This window comes from Humulus lupulus, chromosome 1 (genome assembly GCF_963169125.1).
Source record: "Humulus lupulus chromosome 1, drHumLupu1.1, whole genome shotgun sequence".
Classification (NCBI taxonomy): domain Eukaryota; kingdom Viridiplantae; phylum Streptophyta; class Magnoliopsida; order Rosales; family Cannabaceae; genus Humulus; species Humulus lupulus.
The window spans coordinates 92,230,687-92,251,004 of record NC_084793.1 but is presented as its reverse complement, the minus strand read 5'-3'; the positions used below and the strand labels follow the sequence as shown (position 1 = coordinate 92,251,004).

Genomic DNA, 20,318 nt, shown 5'->3' with positions numbered 1-20,318 from the left:
TTTTATTCTTCAAATCCCAGCCACCCTCTCCCCCAGCCCCTCCACCCTTGAGCCCGCCGCACCGCACCCCCCTTCTCCCTCTCTGCCAGCCCCTTTGCCCCCAGCCCGAGCCCACCCCTCCGCCCCCACCCCCTACCCGCACGGCGCCTCCCCACCCGGAGGTATATATATATTATATATGTAAATATATCTATTTTATTTTATAATTTATTTTATTTTAATTTATTTTAGTTTTGTGTTTTACATATATGTGTATAACAATATATGTGTATAACTATATATATAAATGTGTATATTTATATTTTTGTGTATATATATGCGTGTGTATAGACTATATATATGTGACCATGTGTGGATGTGTATGTGTGTGTGTTTATATATATATATGTAAATGTGTGTATATATATGTATGTGTGCATATGTAAGTATATAGATATACATGTGTGTGAGTGTATGTGTGTGTTTATATATATATATATATGTAAATGTGTGTATATATATATGTATGTGTGCGTATGTAAGTATATAGATATACATTTGTGTGAGTGTATGTGATGTATATGTATATGTATATGTGTGTGAGGTAATATATATATGTGTGTGTGTGTTTTATGTATTTAATTTATATGTGTTATAATTTTTTTTTACTAACTTTCTTGTCTATTTAGGATAAAATAAATTAGTGTAATTTTTGGAACCTTTTCTTTTTGAGCATTTTATTAATTAGTATGTGTCTCTTATTTCTTGCAAAATTATTATTATTATTATTATTGTTGTTGTTGTTGTTATATGGGTTTGAATATCCTAAATATTCATCCATAGTGAAGTAGGTTATATGAAATTATGTGTGCTGCGGAGATATAAAGAAAAAAACTTATAGTGTGTTGTTTTAATTATTTTTTTTTAACTATTTAAAAATGGCTAGGTCTTTATTATAGGGGAGATGCTGCCCAATTTTTCTATAGATTTATAAGGTCGTGGGTTGGATAGGATCTTTATAGGGTTGGGAGTTGGGATAGTGTTTTTATAAGGTCGGGATAAGGTCGTCGGTCGGGGGTTGGAGGTCGGGATAAGGTCTTTATAGGGTCAAGGGTCGGGATAAGGTATTTATAGGGTCGGGGGTCCAGATAGGGATTTTATAGGGCCGGGGGTCGAGATAGGGTCTTTATAGGATCGGGATAGGGTCTTTATAGGGTCAGGTTTGGGTCTTTATAGGGTTGGGATTGGGCCTTTATAGGGACAGGTGTCGGGATTGGGTCTTTATATGGTCGGGGTTCGGGATAGTGTCTTTATAGGGTCGGGGTCGGGATAAGGTCTTTATAGGGTCGGGGTCGGGATACGATCTTTATAGGCTTGGGGGTCGGGATAGGGTCTTTATAGGGTCGGGAGTCGGGATAGTATTTTTATAGGGTCGGGACTGGGTTGAAATAGTCATGGGTCAGGATAAGGTCTTTATAGGGTCAAGGGTCAAAATAAGGTCTTTATATGGTCGGGATAGGGTTTTTAAAGGGCCAGGGGTCGGGATAGGGTCTTTATAAGTTCTGGATTGGGTCTTTATAGGGACGGGGATCGGGATAGTGTCTTTATATGGACGGGGGGTCGAGATAGTGTCTTTATAGTGTCAGGATAGGGTTGAGGTTGGGATAAGATCTTTATAGGGTCGGGATATGGTCTTTATAGGGTCGGGGGTCAGGAAAGGATCTTTATAGGGTCGAGATAAGGTCTTTATAGGGACGGGGGTCGAGATAGTGTCTTTATAGGGTCGGGGGTCGAGATAGTGTCTTTATAGGGCCGGGATAAGGTCTTTATAGGGTCGGGGTCGGGATATGGTCTACATAGAGCCGAGGTCGGGATAAGGTCTTTATAAGGTCGGTATAGGGTCGGGGGTCGAGGTAATGTCTTTATAGGGTTGGGGGTTGGGATAGGGTCTCTATAGGGTTGGGGGTCGGGATAGTGTCTTTCTAGGGTCAACATAGGGATAGGGTCTTTATATCAAAAAAATTGTTATTATTTCTTTTTTTTTTTTTGGTCAAGAAGAAAGAAACTTCATTGAACAAACTGTCCAGTACAACCAAAGGGCCAATCAACCAACAAACAAACAACCTGTACATTTAGCTAACAATTAGCACCTGAATGCACTTTAGTTACATTGAAGTTTTCTAATGAAAAGCTGGTGTTGAATAGAGATCTTCCTATTATTAACAGTGTATAATCTATACTTGACTATATTTATAACTTCCTTAGCTATACTACTAGCTGTCAAAGAATAACCATAAAAAACACATCTATTCTTGTTCCGCCAAATGCTATAGATCACAACTGCTAACACCAAGTTCAGAATAGAATCAGTGATACCAATCCGCCCACGGCTAAGCCAAACCACCCAGCCATTGAAATTACTAAGCCAAGCATTAAACCCAATCCAAGCAAAAATGAGGGTAAGCGTCATCTTGGACAGGCAGCACTCAAAAAAGAGATGAGTGTGACTTTCATTATGCTCTTCACAAACTGGACATAATAGGCTGTTCAATTGAAAGTTGATTCTAGATAAATTGTCTCTAGTGAGAAGGTGAGTATTGACCACCTGCCAATGGAGAAACTGGTGCTTAGGGAGAGTCAACTTACACCAAACCGCGTGCTTATACCCCACTAGCTGCTGTGTTAAGGTGCTGTTATATAATTTTGAAGGCTTAAACTTCCCTGAAATCCCATCAGCAAGTACCTCTAGCTTACTGAATTTTCTCCTTAAATGGCACAATTTTCTCCAATACCAGCTACTGTCTGGTTTCAGAACATAACTCCAGAAATTAACTCCCTTCAAATAGATTTCCTTGATCCATTTGACCCAAAGAAGGTCCTGCTTTTCTGAAACAGCCCAGATGTACTTGGCTAAAATGGCTCTATTCCAGTTCGCCCCATCCCTAAACCCGAGACCTCCATAAGCTTTAGGGAGGCACACCTGATGCCACGAAGCCATATGAAGCTTACTTCTATTCCCTAAAGCTCCCCACAGGAAAACACGTTATAACTTCTCTACCTCCTTAACAATACTCTGAGGCAAAATAAAGACACTCATCCAATAATTTCTAAGACCAAAAAGAATTGAGTGTATAAGAAGCATTCGGCCTGCATATGACAGATGCCTACTGATCCAAGATAACAGTTTCAACCTAATTTTATGAATAATAATCTCACAATCCTCATGTCTCCACTTAGTTGGTCTCATAGGTACCCCAAGATACCTAAGAGGAAAGGATCCCTTAGGCAGCTGAATATCTTGTGCAATAACCCTTCTCTCTGTTGCATTGACTCCTCCAAAGTAAATATGAGACTTGTTAGTATTGATAGATAAACCAGTGGCCTCACTAAACTTTCCTAAGACCTCTTTAAAAATGCTCACTGCCGAAAGGGTTCCTTTACAAAACAGAATTAAGTCATCAAAAAAGCATAAATTGAGAAGCTTAAGGCTCTTACACATAGGGTGATATTTGAAAGTAGAATCCCGAGCATCCAGTTGAAGGCTTCTGGTCAAATGCTCCATAATAAGCACAAATAGAAGGGGAGACATAGGATCACCTTGTCACAGCCCCTTTTTACCCTTAAAGCTACTTTGAACTTTACCATTCATAAGTAAAGAGTAAGAAGTATTTCTTACACAGGTCGTTATCCAACCAATAAATTTCATAAGGAAACAAAAGGCCCTCAAAAGATCTTCAAGAAACTGCCAATCAACCGTGTCATAAGCTTTACTAAGATCTATTTTAATGGCACATCTAGGAGAAGTTGAAGCCCTCCCATATTTCTTGATTAGGTCTTGGAATATCATGATGTTATGAGCAATTGACCGACCCCTAACAAAATCACCCTGGTTTGGCTGAATGAGGATAGGAAGGACTAAATGCATACGAGAACATAACAATTTATCCATACATTTGTACAAAGTGGAGCAGCAAGCAATAGGTCTGTAGTCAATAGCCCAAGTTGGATTAGAGACTTTAGGAACCAAGGAAATAGTGGTCTCATGAAGTTCAGAAGGAAATTGTCTTGTGGCAAAACCCTGAACTATCGTTGAACAGATATCTTTCCCAATATCCTGCCAAAGATCTTTGAAAAAACCAGAGTCGAATCCATCTGGTCCTGGGGACTTAGTGCTGGGAATTCCAAAAAATGCATCCCTGATTTCCTTACTAGAAAAGGGTTTTAAGAGAAGCAGTTGTTGATCTATGGAGATCTAGGAACCCAACTCAATACACTGCAAGTCTATTCTGCCAGTTGCCGAACTTGGACTGCCTAAGTAGCTTTTAAAATGGTTAACAAAGTGAGCCACTACCTCCTGAAAATCATCAATCAAAGTTCCTTGCTCAGTAATATAAGTAGCAATACTGTTATCTGTTCTTCGTTTTTTCAAACAAGCATGGAAATAAGATGTGTTCATATCCCCCTTTCTAATCCAAGTAAGCTTGCTACGCTGAGCAAGGAAGCTATGGTACATATTCTCCTGTATAGTGAACTCAGCAGCATTCACCTTAACTGCCTCTTGCAAGCTATGATCTTGGGGATATAATTGAGCTTGAAGTTAAGCTTCCTGATAAGCCTCCTTAGCCGAATAGTAGTTCAGACCTATATCTCCAATAGCATGTTTCTTGAATTTCTTTAGCCTATGCTTCAGCCTCATAGTCTTTAAGTATATTGCTCTCAACCCAGTAGCCTTAATAGGGGTCCTCCAACTACTCAGAACTACTTCTTTGAAATCCGGATGGGCAGTCCAAAAATTATAAAATCTGAAAAGCTTGATTCCCATCTTCTCCATAGGCATGTTAGTGACAACACAAGAGCAATGATCCGAGACTACCTCCCATATAAATACAGCCAAAGAATGAGGAAAGAGATCATGCCACTCCTCATTCATGAATACATGGTCAATCTTAGAGTAAATCCTTGCTGAACCTTCTTGGTTGTTTGTCCAAGTAAAATAGGAACCAATGCTTTTAAGAGCCTCAACTTGAGTATTAGCTAGCCAACGAAGAGGATATGCCAACTCTAAACTAGAAATTGGTTCTCCTCCTGATCTGTCTAAACCAGAGAAAGGGGCATTGAAATCCCCTAACACAATCCAAGCTCTTACAGAAAGAGAAATCCTGTTAAGACCTTGCCATAAACTCCTCCTTCCCTCCAGCATATTGTACCCATAGACAAAAGTAACATAGAAGATATCCCTCTAGCCTGCCATTTTGACCATACAATGAACAAAATGATGTGATTCTTCCAAAATAGTCATTCGCACAAAGATTCTCCTCCAAATTATCAAAAGTCTGCCCTCAATAGTCGGACTAGAGTAAAACTCCCAATTAGGAAGTTTACGCTCCATGAACTCGACAATTTTATTCCCCCTCATTTTGGTTTCTAGCAAACCTCCAACTCCAATTTTATTCCTACTACAAATATCTAAGACTGAAATATGTTTATTAGAACTATTCAGCCCTCTCAAGTTCCAACTCAGAATATTACAATTATCCATTAGAAGAACTAGTTCCAATATTACCTTCTTTGCCACCCTTCTTCTGTTCTTGAAGCACTACAAACTTATTTGACTGTTTTTGAACCTGACCAGGTGGAGGAGTACTATTACCAGATGTTAGACCCTGCCTAGCCTGTGTAGCCACACGTCTTGGAGTTTGCCATTTCTCACCCTTATTTGTTTCCTTCAAATGATCAGACTTAGCCAAACCTGGAAGCTGTAACTCCTTATAATTTTGAACCGAACTGTCCTCTGCAGCAGTAGCTCTAGACATACCTTCAGGTGTCTCTTCATTAGGCTCATCAGAATCTTTATTCTGCTCGTCTTTTGCCTCTGTTTTAGCCACAGCTTCTTTTTTGACCCACTGAGTTTTGTGCTCCTTACGACAGTCCACCATAGAATGCCCAAACCCAGAGCACACCTTAAATTTAGTAGGCAACCATTCATATTCTACTCCCTGTTCCATAATCTGGCCATACTCATTGATAAACTGAATACTTCTAGGAGGATTATGAGTTATCTCCATCTCCACAAAAACCCTAGCAAATTGAATTCTTGAACGCTCCCTAGTAAACTTGTCTACCAGAAGCGGTTTACCAATAGTGCTCACCAGTGCATTGATACACTTACTACCCCAATACTGAAACCCAAGGTCATGTAAATGAATCCATAATGGAACTGAGCGAATTAATCAGATGGCACTGAGATTCGCTATCCATGGCCTAATAATAACAGGTTTTCTGTTGAATTGAAGCACACCATTCTCCAATACATGATCTCTCGTAGCTTCATCGTTAAATTTGACCATAGTTAACCCCATCGTCATTCAAGAAATTTGAGCAATCCTATAATGCCCTGGATAGCCAAGACCGTTACACTGTGTGTTTATAAAGTGCTAGACTTGCTAGTAAAGTCATTTAGTTAAAAACGTGTTATTGAAACTATAAAGGAACTAGGGTTAAAAATGTTTTGGTCTCAAAAGCCACATTTTCATTAAGAAGCATTTCCTGTTTACACGGGATCCCAAGAATATCAAGTTTAAAGACCGTTTACAAAAGTCATAAGGTTTAGATACAACAACAAGCCATACTAAGGAAAAATAGACAGTTAGTCAATCCCTGTCCTGATCCACTCCTCGACCATGGCGATCGAATAGCCGGCTATGTACATTCAACCCCGCAGCTCTCCATCTTAGGGTTGGTCCAGGTTGCTCTTGCCTTTACCTGCACCACGTAGCACCCGTGAGCCAAGGCCCAGCAAGAAAACACAACAGCAGAGCATAAGCAATCAACAGAAAAATCAATATCTCATATTGCATCACATATTCTCAACCATGTAATCATACAGTATAATCAAGTATTCAACATACTAAACATATCAACTCATATCATATATCAGATCGCAAATGATAATTAGGGCTAGCGCTCTCAGGCTGCTCCCTCCGTTATCCCACTGACTCCGGCCCGCTTAAATCGAGCTCAGTGAATATTAAGCTGTCCTCGGCTACTAGTGGCCAAGCCGCGCCCTGTGCGCAAATATTATGTACAGCACTCTTAGGCCGCTTTCACATGCCCCATGGCATAATACCATCATTGACACGATACAAATATCGAGAGCACTTAGTCCCATCACAAACATATAACCGAGTGCAGTTTTCTTACCTTTCAATTTGCTAGCTTTGATCACTCGACTCCTTGAGCACGATCCCCCTCGAGCTCTAGCGCTCACCTAAACAAAACCATAGGCCAAAGTCATCATCAAACCCCAAGTCCAAAACCTAGCCTCGGGACCAATCCCGAGTCCCCGGAAAGTCCTAGTTCCACCAAACAAGGTGGTGGAATCACACCCCAAACCCTTGGTAAAAAACCCTTGCAAACAACCCTAAAATCCCTTTATGAAAACAGGGCAGCGCTACAGCGCTCTTAGGAGGGCGCTACAGCTCTACAAACAGAAGTGAAATCCCCTCAGCATGCATGGCCTAGCACTACAGCGCCCAAAGGCTAGCGCTATAGAGCTAGTCACAGACAGGCCAACTCCAAATTTCTCTTCCTGCGATTTCCTCGAACCAAACTCAACCAAAACTTCTCCAAACCTTTGCCAACCTCAAAAACAACCTTATAAACATACTCCACTCATTCCAAGCACCCCAAAAACTCAAAACCCAATCAAATGCATCTCTAATCCCAAAATTCACCATAGCTGTCCCTAAGCTCAAAAACTCAGCAAAACCAGTCAAAACATCAGAGTTGGAGGCTTAGAATTCATACCTTTAATGGAGTTTCGATTTCAAGACAACCTCTACACCTCCTTAGCTTTCTCTTCCTCACCCTTTGGCCTGAATTCCCTAAATTTCCCATCAAACTCAGCTTATGCACCATAGTTCAAAAACCAAAACCAGAAAGTGAAGAAACTATAGAACCTTACCTCAAGGGTTGGGGTGTTCCTGCTAAACCTCTGCCAATTCACCAATCCTAGCTTAGGATTCTTGATGCTTAGCCTAACCCAGCTCTCCTCTGAGCTTTGCTCCAAGAAAACCCCAGAAAAGTGGTGAGAGACCCACAAACCAACCCAAGAGAATACAACTATGTTTTCCCTTCCTTTTCTCTTTTCTTTCTTTTCCTTCTTTCCTTTCTTTCAGACTTCTATTACTTTCTACAATTCCCACTAACATAAAGCCTCAGCATATCTATCCCTTGCAAGACAAATGACCTTAATGCCCTCCCTATTAAGTCTAAACCCTTTAATCCACTTAGGGGCATTTTAGTCATTTTACCCAATTCCTGCTAACTCCTCGAGTGTCTCTAATATTTCCCGCTTAATTCCCGATACCTAACTAAAATCCAATTATATTCCTTGATGTTAAAAATAGACTCCAATATACTCACTAAATTCCCATTTATACCCCTAGGCTCCCCCCGAGCCGGGTATAAATCCCCGCCATGACTTTCTCGCTACTTTGCTCACTAGGATCGTCTCGAGTCACAGATCACAGATATATCCACATGATAATGTGGTCTCGACAATTATCACATATATCAAAGCAGTTATGCCCATAATGGCCAAAATTACGATTATGCCCTTCTAACCTAATCAGGGCCTACATGAATATTAATTGTATGCCCTAGTTTTCCCACGGGCTGTTAGCAAGCTGAGATACGGACTAATAATGTCTACCACGTGGACATCCCCAAGACCAGAGCTGCCATCGAAAGATCCTACCTCCTCAGCTCGAGGTAACCTAAGGGTTCGCCAAGATCAGGCTGAGTTTGGACTCTGAAGGCCACAGGTCGAGGGAAGCATCCAACTCGTGGTATGAGCTAGAGTTGGAGGCTGTGACCTTTTATAAAGTCAACCACGCAAGGTAAACGAGCATGTATCAGACATCACGTGTCTGATATATCCCTAACTTCTCGGACACACAGCATGAACGTGCGCATTCTGGCACCCACAACTGGGTTGGGCCGTGTGGCCCATTATCCCCTTACCTATTGATAAGACCACACTTCATGTGTCAGGTTTTAGGAAGTAATCATGAATGTCACAGAGTTGACATGATAGGTAAGAAGGTCACGGGATGACCTTCTTACCAACTCCCAGGTGCCCTCTCCTATAAATATGGAAACCCTGGGAGTTACAAAGGGTTGGATTCTATTATGTAAGAAATACCCTGTAAAAGAATACCAAGCATATAGCAATAATATTGACTGGTGGAGTAGAAGGATTTTAACCTTTGAACCACCTAAAAACGTAGTTGTGTCACCAGCCTATTTCTAAAAAGATCATTCGTCTATTTCGGTTCAACACAAGCACTAATCCCTTTCTCTTATCTTCTTAATTACCTGTTGGCGAAGAACCGCGTCAACACTAATACACATAGTCATGCATCTCAAATATTCAAGTAGTCATATAACATGCTTTAAATCATTATCATGCATCTTACTCATTAAAATCACACATAATTTCCATTATGCCCTCCAGGCACACTAATCAAGGCCCTTAAGCCTTATTAGCAAATTTGGGTCGTTACAAATCCGTAGATGGCCCCAAACTCTTTTGGTGAACCCTTCAAAAGCAGCCATTGGAGGGTTAGCACCAAGCACCATGCATATCACTGCCGAACTCCAATTCGCAGATTGAACTTTAACCTTTTCAATATCGACCTGAGCAAACTTCTGCCCATCTCTAAACAATGGTTCAGTAAATTCTAGTTTCTGGTCAGAAAATGAGAACTTACTCGCCGTGAACCACTGCCATTGATGATGGGCCGATGTCTGAAAATCCCCTTCATCTGCCTTATCCCCTTCCTCTACCTTATCCGCCCAGGATGCACCAGTCGAACCTGTACCAATTCCATCTCCCTTAGCATCAGATCCTTGGATGTTAATATTCATTCGTTCAGCTTCACATGCGAAATTCAAATCCCCAGACCCAGTCGCATCTAGAGGAAGCGGACCATTACTCGCCTGCTGTACATTTCCCAATCCCTCAGGGCCTGAAACATTCAGCACCTGCACATCAGGTAACAACAGCTCAACCTGTTCTTCTACATGAATTTCAGGCCTACGAACCGGCTTCTTCTTCTTCGCCATGGAAGAAAACAACCCGAGACTCAGCTTTTTTTTTTAGTTATATCAATATATTGTTACTAAAAATTGTTATTAATTCTTATAACAAAAAATTGTTATTATTTCTAATAACAAAAAAAATTGTTATTATTTACCATAGATGGTGATTGATAAGAGTTGGATGAAATTAAGAAACCGTGCATGTGATGCTTATTGGATTGGTCTCCAAAAATTCATGAATATGGTGTCACAACACAAAGATTTTGATGGGAGATTAAGATGTCCATGCGTCAGATGCATGAATCTTAGAATGCAACCTTTTGATGTCGTTCAAGCACATATATTTGATCAGTGTTTCCAACAGAGTTATGAATAGTGGATTTACCATGGGGAAGTTGAGGAAGATGTTGATGATGAAGGGGTGGATGAGAATGAGCCTGTAGAGGAGATGCGAGATGTCATTGATGATTTCCTTTTACTGAACAATGCTAAAGAAGCTAACAGTGGAATGGGTTAGTACTATGATGAGTTATTTGACGAGATTGAAGCATAGTTGTATCCGAGTTGTGATTGGATATCATCGCTGAACTTTTTAGCTAAGTTGATGCACTTGAAAGTGAGGGGGAAGATACCAAACAACACATATGATGAATTGTTAAAGTTATTAAAGTTTGCATTTCCTAAGGAAAACAAAATTCCAGCATCCCACTACGAAGCTAAAAAAATAAGTAAATTAGGGTTAGGATACCAATCAATACATGTTTGTAGATATGACTGCTACTTAATTTTCAATGAGCATGCATCTAAAGATTCATGTCCAGTGTGCGAGAGTAGCAGGTGGATAAATAAGAAGAATAAAGGGAAAAATGCTCCACATAAGGTGATGTGTTATTTTTTGTTGATTCCCCATTTAAAAAGATTGTACAGTTCAAGGCATACAGCGGAAAAAATTCTATGGCATCATACTGTGAGATCGAAAGAAGAGGGGATGATGTGTCATCCGGTTGGGTGAACCAATATTTATGAGATGGATGTATCCTTTTGAAAGATACATGAAAAAATTAAAAGCTACGTCAGGAATAAAGCTCGTCCTAAAGGGTTCATAGTTGAAGGATATGTGGCAGATGAGGCTTTAACATTTTGTTCCATGTATTTCAAAGGTGTGGAAACCAAATTTAATCGTCCAGATTGAAATGTGGATATATTTTATGTTCCACGCCACCTTTCAGTGTTTGAATCTCAATGTCGTCCATTGAGTAAGGGATTTCAAGTGCCTCTCGAAGAAAAGACTCAAAATATAGCTGAGTGGTTCATACAGGAGAATTCTTCTGAAATTGAAGTCTATATGGATTAGGTTAATTTAATTATCTTTTTTTATGTTGTTTTTAATGTAACATCTTTGAACTGTAACACTATATTAATCAACAACAAACACATTCGTGAGATCAAACAGAGGGATCCATTGGGCGATCATAACCTTTTGCACAAAAAAGAGTGTCGTTCCTAGTTTCACAAGAATGTAATTTATACCTACGACATTCTTTGTTGTTAGATTGAAATATAAGTTTCTTATTATAATATGTTTTGGTATATTTAGATGTATGACTTGCACCAACTCGGGTCATTAGAGAATAGGGGAGAGTTTCTAGCTTTAGCATCTGGGTCTAACCTTTTGTCGTAATCCTATCAAGCATGTATAGTGAATGGGGTTCGATATGTTACACGCAATCGAGATCAAAATCGTATTACACAAAATAGTGGAGTGTGTTTTGTTGGGACAGAATGTTTTAACTATTATGGACAACTTGAAGAGATATTGGAGGTATCTTATATTGGTGTATATTCAGTGGTATTGTTTCGATGTAAATAGTTCAACACGAACCCGGAAAAAAAACAATTACTGAAAATAATGTCACCAGTATAAATGTGAGCGATGAATGGTATAAAGATGAACCATACATACTTGCTAGCCAAGCTAAACAAGTTTTGTATCTCAATGATCTAGTTAGAGGTCGAGCTTGGAAAGTTATTGAAGAAGTGAATCACAAGCAAGCTTAGGATATTCTGGATAGTTTTGATCAGATTGTTGATATTGTTGTTGTACATGACACAAAATCATCCAATTTCATATTGAATGTTGAGCTCAGGTAGTTGGTTGTTCAACAATCTAATCAACCAGCAACATTCATAGGCAACGTCCCTTGACCTTGTAACGCCCTACATCCTTAGAGTCGTTACTAAGTGAGTTTAAAATGTGCAATTAACTCGCTAATCGAGGTTTTAAGACAAAGTGTAATTAAACCATAAACAGAGTCATATAATTTGAAAATAATTCCATTCATTGAAAATCATAAAGCGTTTAACATCTGGAATCCCAAAATACTATTTAGAAATATTTACAACTAAAAAAAATGTTTGGACAACATTGAGAAATCGTGCTTGTCAAGAATATTGGAATGGTCTACAATCTTTCTTGACGATGGCCTCGGAACATAAGGATTCTGATGGAAGAATTAGGTGTCCGTTTGTCCAATGCATAAATAATAGGCTTGAAATTTTACCTGTTGTCGAAGCACATGTATTCGATAGCGGATTTTATCAAGGTTATGAGAGGTGGATTTTTCATGGGGCAGCGGAACTAGATGTTGTTGATGAGGTGGTTGATGAGGATGAAGTTGACGAGATGATTCCCATAGTGGAGGACTTCCTCTTACTGACAACTGAGCAAGTAGACAATAATTACGACGCGAGTCAGTATTACGATGAGTTATTTGAGGAGATTGAAGCTGAGGTGTATCCTGGATGTGATTGGATTTCTTCCCTTAAATTTTTCTAAGCTATTACATTTATGAGGTGGATGTATCCTTTTGAAAGGAACATGAAAAAAATTTAAGAACTACGTGGGAAATAAAGCTCCTCCTGAAGGGTCGATAGTTGAAGGCTATGTTCCTAATGAGGCTTTGACATTTTGTTCGATATATTTCAAAGGGGTTGAAACAAAATTTAACCGTCTTGATTGCAATAAAGATGAGGTGTATGTCCCACGACACCTTTCTGTGTTTCAATCTCAATGTCGTCCCCTGACAAAGGGAACTCTCAAGCCTCTTGACCTTACGACTTGTGAAATGGCTGAATGGTTCATACTTGACAATTCTCCCGAAATTCAGGATTACTTAGAGTAAGTTTATTCCCTTTAAAGTGAAATTTATGTTCATTCCAAATTGTTTTATCTAATATAGTCAAATCATTCAAATTTACAGCGAACACCTAGTAGAGATCAAACTGAAATACCCAGACGGTGATCATAATTTTTTACACAAGAAAAATTTTCTCCCCTGGTTTCATAAGAAGGTAAAACTGAGATTATTTTTAAACCTTTATTGTTGTAATGATATTTTTGTCATTCTAATATAGGTTTATTAATTTATTTATATGTATGACTTGCACAAGATTGGATCTTTAGAGAACGGTGATGAGTTGCTAGCTTTAGCATCTGGGTCAAATCACTTGGCAACCTACTACGAAGGTTGTATAGTTAACGGTGTTCAATTTATCGCTTACGACCGAGATCAAAAGTGCACCACACAGAATAGTGAGTGTCTGTTGCGGGAACTGAAGGTTTTAACTATTATGGCATGCTTCAAGAAGTACTGGTGTTATCTTTCATTGGTGCATATTCAGTTGCATTGTTTTGGTGCAAATGGTTTTACACTGATCCAAGCAAGAAGAAAACAATCACTAAAAAGAATATCACCAGTATAAATGTCAGTAGCGAATGGTACAAAGATGAGCCGTATATACTTGCTAGCCAAGCTAAGCAAGTATTCTATCTCAATGATCTGCTTCGAGGTCGACACTGGAAAATTGTTGAGGATGTCAATCATCGACACATTTGGGAAATCAAGGACAATTAAGCTGATGCAGATGTTGATGTTGTACATGACAGAAGCTCATCAAATTGTGTGTTGACCGTGGATCTCGGTCAGTTTGTTATGGAATCTCATGAACCTACAACATATATTGGCACTATACAAAATTCACCTGCAGATCAATTGGCTGATAATTTTGTAAATGACGACTTAGGCGAAGAAGAAGAATTGCTAGTTGATATTTGTGAAATTTATGTTAATCACGTGTCTCCGATTGATGTTAATTTAATTAATGATGAAAGTGATAGTGATTATTCTACATAGTTTTTATATTTTTGTAATAAAGACAATCGTTTAAAATATAATAGATGAGACTTGTAATCATTTTGTTCATTTCCATTGGTGATATTTGATACTAACAAATAATTTAATACTAACTAATAACTTTTGTTCCTAAGTACAATGTCAGAGGATATAGCCACCTCTCACGGAGGAGATGGTGGTGGTCTAGACCTGCCAGATCCTAGTAGAGTACCATTTTCCTGCAAGTCAGGTTAATAAAAATTTTCAAATTTTGTTTATAGCTTGAAAGTCAAGCTGAACGAATGTTTAATATATATTAATATTTCAAATTTTGGTGATTGTTGAAAATGTTGATAGCTGAAGTGCCGAGAAGAAAGAGTCGTGGCCTGGCTTATAACATACCACTTGAAATTCAAAGGCGGAATGCCAGGAAACCACTAGATCTTCAGCTTGATCCTAGGATGGACAAAGTGGTTGGCTTGGAGGACCAATATTTTGTCCGCGAGATAGGCCTCCAAGTTACCTTGTTGTTTCCAGGACATTGCTTCGATTTTGCTGATGAACCTCAACAATTTAAGGAGCAAGTCGTACAAAAGATGAAGGTAAAAATTTAGAACAAGTCTTATGGTATAAAATTTTTATGAAAATCATTTACAAACTATACTAATGTGTTATTTTTTTTAATGTAGCATTTTTATAATGTTTATGGTCATCCAGAACCCGAGAGAGTTATGAAAACTATCTATACAGAGATGCGCAAAAGATATTCTGAGAGAAAGAACATCAGACATACTCACTTCAAAAAATATTACTCTAAGCCGGAAGATTTGGAGAGTGTTCTCATTGCCCCACCTGACCATTGCACCAAGGAGAGTTGGAAAGATATTTTTTAGTTATTTTTTAACCCAAAATTCATTGCGCGATCCAACCAAAACAAGAAAAACAGAAAATAAATGAAGTATACATCAACGCAAGGCACAAAATCCTTGGAAGCTAAGCGTCACCAATTTGTAAGTAAAAGTATTAATTTAATTTAACAAAAGTATACGTTCTAACATACTATCTCTACATTTGTATAGGCGAACCCTGATGAGCATGTTATTGATGCTTGGAAAGATAGCCATTTGAGAAAATCGACAAAAGTTTTTGTCAACGACGCAGCTCGAGAAACTTTTGTAAGTTTAAACTTTTGTGTTATTATTTTCATTAAACTATGTTACTGTTGTGTTTCTAACACTTTTTATGAACAGGAAAAAATGATGGAAGAGCTTGAGAGGGCACGACTTCAAAGCCAGTCTCAAGGACCGATGGAGGGATCTGAAACTAGATCTGCTGCTGATTCCTCATCGATCGATCAGTACGAGATTATGAGTAAAGTACTTGGGGAGAGGTTTGACTTTCAAAGAGGAGTAGGTTACAACAAAGAAAAAAGGAAAAAAAAAATCAGCTTCTAGCTCCACAAGTCAAAGTCAGTCACAAGCCCAACCTGCTCATACGCCTCAAGAAGACATGGCTACTATAGCGGACATGATGAAGTCAATGCGTGAAGGAATCCGGATGTTGAGATCTCAACAAGGTCCATTCTGGTAATCCTCAGCATACCAGTTCAGAAAATGAGTCGTGGTTTGACAGCCTTCTTCAATGGTATTTACCATCACAACCTGAAGGTGGTATATCTTCTCAAAGTCCACCTCCTTGGTCGATGCCACAACAACAACAACATTTTCATCCACCTCAACAAAATTCTCCTAACATGTATGGAGGTCATCAAATTAATTTCAGTACATGTATGGACGTTCCTCCCACTCTCCTCCTTTTTATTACCCCGACATTCCTGCAGGATCTCAGACATCACATCCTAGGCGTCGTGACTTTGGGGATTCATCGCAGCAGCAGTAACCGCAGTAGATATATGGTCAATTTGTGAGTTCATCGCAGCAACAGAGGTATGGTCAGTTTGAGAGTTTATTGCATCAGCCTCCCTCGGCACAACCACATACTCGACAATTTGGATCATCTTCGCAGCAACACTCTCCACAAGCATATTACCCTCCACCACCAACAACACAGTTTGCTTCACCACCATTGTCGTGCCCTAACATTGGTGATCAAGATATTGACCTGAATGTTAATGAATATTTTACACCTGGTTGGCCCGATCCAAAAAATAATAATCAATTTACGTTTTTTAATTAAATTAAGACAATTGACATTTTATTATGTTTATTTTATAATTAGTTTATATGTAATTAAAATAAGACAATATTTTTATTATGTTAATTTTATGATTAATAATAATGTTATTTTTGTTTGATCAATATTAATTGTGTTATTAATTTTAATTTATGTTAAATATTATTATCTTTAAATAAGTATTATATGTATATTTATTATGAAATAAAATCAAATGAATTATTGTATTTTAATACTATTAATTTATTGCCGGGGGATTAATAGAGGCAGGATCCGCTGGTATTAAATGTGATAAACGAGACTGACTATTGTTTTAGCCCGGCGGAGTCCCGCCGGTATTAATAGAATACCGGCGGGGTGTCAGTTCGCCGGTAATACTATTGATTACCGACCGTTTATTACCGGCGGAGCAATATCAGGGGAATAGTCTATTATTACTGGCAGAATCCTTCGCCGGTAATACTGCATTTCGTTGTAGTGAATTATTAGGGGCAACGGTTTTGTCGCCGCTAATAATCTGACATTAGCGTTCAAATATTAGCGGTGACACGTCAGCAGCGACATGTCACCGCTAATGACCATCAGTAGTGACTTCAGCTATTATTAGGGGCGACATCCGTGGCTCCTAAAAACCATTTTTGTTGTAGTGTTTATATTAAATGAGCCCTTTAATTCTCTCATGAGAGTCTATCAAAATGATCACGCATCAGATTTCAATAATGTAAATCGTATTTTTGAAATCATAAACCATATTTTTTAGAGAAAAAAAAGTTGAAACTATAAAAATATAATAAAAGTATAAAAAAGTTTTATTATTTTAATGGCCATTACTTTGTGTGATATAAAGTATGTCCAAATAATAACATATCATTTCAATGGTGTAAGGCACGTAAACAAAATTATATGGATCTTTTGTATTTTTATATGAGTTGTTTAATTATGAGACTCGAAGACCTAACTAATAAGAGCAATATTTATTTTTGTTACATGCACAAATTATAATCTAATTTGTTTTATATGATGGTATATATTGTAGTTATAACAGGCATTTAATAATTTTATGAGAAATTTTGAATAATTTACAGTGCCAAAAATATGATTCAAACAACCAGTTGCTGCCTGTCTGTATATATATATATTTATATTTATATTTATATTGATATATATATATGGGAATTTACTCATTTGATATCCTATGTTTTTGCAAAGTATCATTTTGGTACCCTCTTTTTTTAAATAATGCGAATATAACACTCTATATTTTAAAATCATACATATTTGGTGTCCTAGACTAAGATTTGATAAATAAAATTGTCAATATGACAAAACTGTCATCAATTATATATAATTAAGTAATTAGATTTGAATTTGAATTTGGAACTCATATACTTGAGAGCAGTTTGATTAGATTTGGAAAATGTTATTAATTAAATTTTAGTTTGGGGTACCAAATATGTACAATTTTAAAATACAAGATATCAAATACATACGATTTCAAAATATAGGGTACCAAATGAACATTATTGTAAACACATGGTATCAAAACGAGACATTATAAAAAAATAGGGTACTAATGGTTACCTACCCTATATATATATATATGCTTGTGTAAAACAGACTATTTGAACCCTCATTTGGGCATCGTAAATTATTCAAAATTTCACGAAAACTAGTAGGGTGCATGCTATAACAATACAAGACCATATGAAAAAAATTGCGTTTATAATTCCTCTACGTGTGAAAAATAGAGATTACCCTAAATAGGGATGCCCCTACTTAAAAGAAAACTCGCTATATATACATTTATATAGGCACAACTATAGTGGTGCACACTTTTGTCCACTACAATGATGAATCGTATAGTTTTACAAACGTGGACCTTAGTAATTTTACATGATGGTGTTTAATATAGTCACAGCAAACCTCCTGCAAATTTTCAAGAAAATCTAAATAATTTAAGGTGCTGAAAATAGGGTCTAAAATAATATTTGCGCGCATGACGATACTAAAAGTTTGAAACCCTGTTTCAGCATCCTAAATTATTCAGATTTTCTTGAAAATTTGCTAGAGGTTCACTGTGACTACAGTGAACATTGTCATGTAAAAAAATTGGGATCATAGCTTACACACATCTATAAAAATGTAAAATTCACCATGGTAGTGCATTAAATGGCAGATAATATATATAATTCAATGGAAACTATGAAACCAAATTACAACTCTATGCAAACATACAATAGACGAGGTAGTAGATTAAATAAATATTACAAATCAATTGCAAAAGATACAAGTAAAAGAGAAAGATGCAGAAGAAGAAGAATACAACTAAAAGCATAAAGAACTCTCACACAGCCAAAGTATAGAGTAGTGGGGATCACCAACTTGAACAAGGTTCAAGACTTTTGTCCAAAAACTTATTTCCCCCTATTCTGTAACCACTAAGAGACTCTCAAGTTTGGAAATAACACTCTGGAATTATCAAGCCTTTTGGTATTTTTTCTAGCCAAGTGCTTTGTGGATATAAAATTGTGTGTCTTACAAGTGTGCACTATTCTCCTATTTATAAAGTTTTGAGATACCCTTTGAATTTAAAATTCCACCAATCCTCTTGCCTGTTACCAATGTCTAATTGAATGTTTATGGAATTAAAATAAAGATTTGGGAGTTACTTGGGTTATTGAAACAGTCCAAATTGAAACAAGGCAAAATAGAATATGGTTGCCAACACCCCAGGGCACGACCTAAAGGTTGTTACAGCCTCCCAATTTTGCATCTTTTTTCAAAACGTCCCAATACATTCCCCACATGATTTTGTAACCTCCATACACCTAATGAGAGTTAAAAACACATCTTCAACAACCATATGACATTATGGCTTTATGAAATTCTGTTACACCCAGATTTCGAGCCTTGAGAATTATGATCTCGAAAGCTGGATTCGTCAGGTGTGAGCTCGCAATATCTAGAATATGTGTTCGCAACCTAGGCGCCGAATCTTCATAGTTGGTGCCAACCTCGAAGATGGGTGACCTTGAAGTCCTTATAAGTTCGAAAGACAGACATCGGAAGGCATCCATTTTCGGGTGACCTTGGATCAAGAGGTCCGAGCCTCACATGAGTGTGAGCTCGAAGCAATGTGATCTTGGAGAAAATAATATAACTTGTAAGTTACTCAGAGACCTAGACTGGCACGATGTTGATGATGCTGATTGCTGATTTCGAACAGCTTAATGAGTCACTTGAAGAGACGCATTCTGCATTTATTGTTGTAACTTTCCTACAATAAAGGGATATTTATTAGTCATTTATACGCCCCCTGGTCTTCAGGGGATGTTTCCTTGTATATAGGAGTTACAGGCTTTAAAACCATTAAATTTATTAATATACAGGATAACTTCCCAAAAAGGTGTGGGACAGTATTCTGAGACTTCCTCTATAAATAGAGAAGTCATGTACCTTTGTAAAGGAGCGAAATTTGGTGATCTTGAGAGAAACTCTGGAGAATTCATCCCTGAAGGATTTCTATAAATTTCCTAAGTTCTAATAACAAAGACTCGTGGACTAGGCAGAGTTAACTGCTGAACCACGTAAAAAACTCTCCTTGTTTTATTGTGTTTTTTTGTCCATAATTCTTTACTGTTTACGTGCTCTACATTTGAAGTTGACGAAAAACGGCGTCAATAGTTTAGTGCTTTCATTGAGAGCCTTAAGCAGTGCGATCCCTGAACAGTTATGGCTGCAAATGATCAAAACATTCCTGAGGAAAACTATCCAAGACGCCCTGGGAAGCAGCCAATGGTAAATCCAGATACTGAAGAGAGAAGCGAGTCATCCGATTCTCGGGGACCTCCAGCACCTCCAGCCCCAAGG

General features: G+C 37.9%; 1 protein-coding gene across 1 annotated transcript; it reads right to left on the bottom strand.

Moving 5' to 3' along the window:
• Window positions 1–2,140: 2,140 nt before the first annotated feature.
• On the bottom strand, window positions 2,141–4,492 carry LOC133818316 (uncharacterized). The gene is made up of 4 exons (XM_062251105.1): window positions 4,331–4,492; window positions 3,598–4,231; window positions 3,196–3,414; window positions 2,141–2,997 (listed from the first exon to the last, which is right to left on the bottom strand). The coding sequence occupies exons 1-4, from the start codon at window positions 4,490–4,492 to the stop codon at window positions 2,141–2,143; spliced, it is 1,872 nt and encodes a 623-aa protein (XP_062107089.1).
• Between the last annotated feature and the right edge of the window lie 15,826 nt (window positions 4,493–20,318).

Excerpts from the sequence above, each read along its gene's own strand:
- LOC133818316 (XM_062251105.1), bottom strand. The coding sequence starts at position 4,492 with ATGTACCATAGCTTCCTTGCTCAGCGTAGCAAGCTTACTTGGATTAGA. Across the intron at positions 4,232-4,330 it reads TGATTGATGATTTTCAGGAG|ATCTCCATAGATCAACAACT; the intron begins GTAGTGGCTCAC and ends TTGGGTTCCTAG. Across the intron at positions 3,415-3,597 it reads AGTTCAAAGTAGCTTTAAGG|GAACCCTTTCGGCAGTGAGC; the intron begins GTAAAAAGGGGC and ends TGTTTTGTAAAG.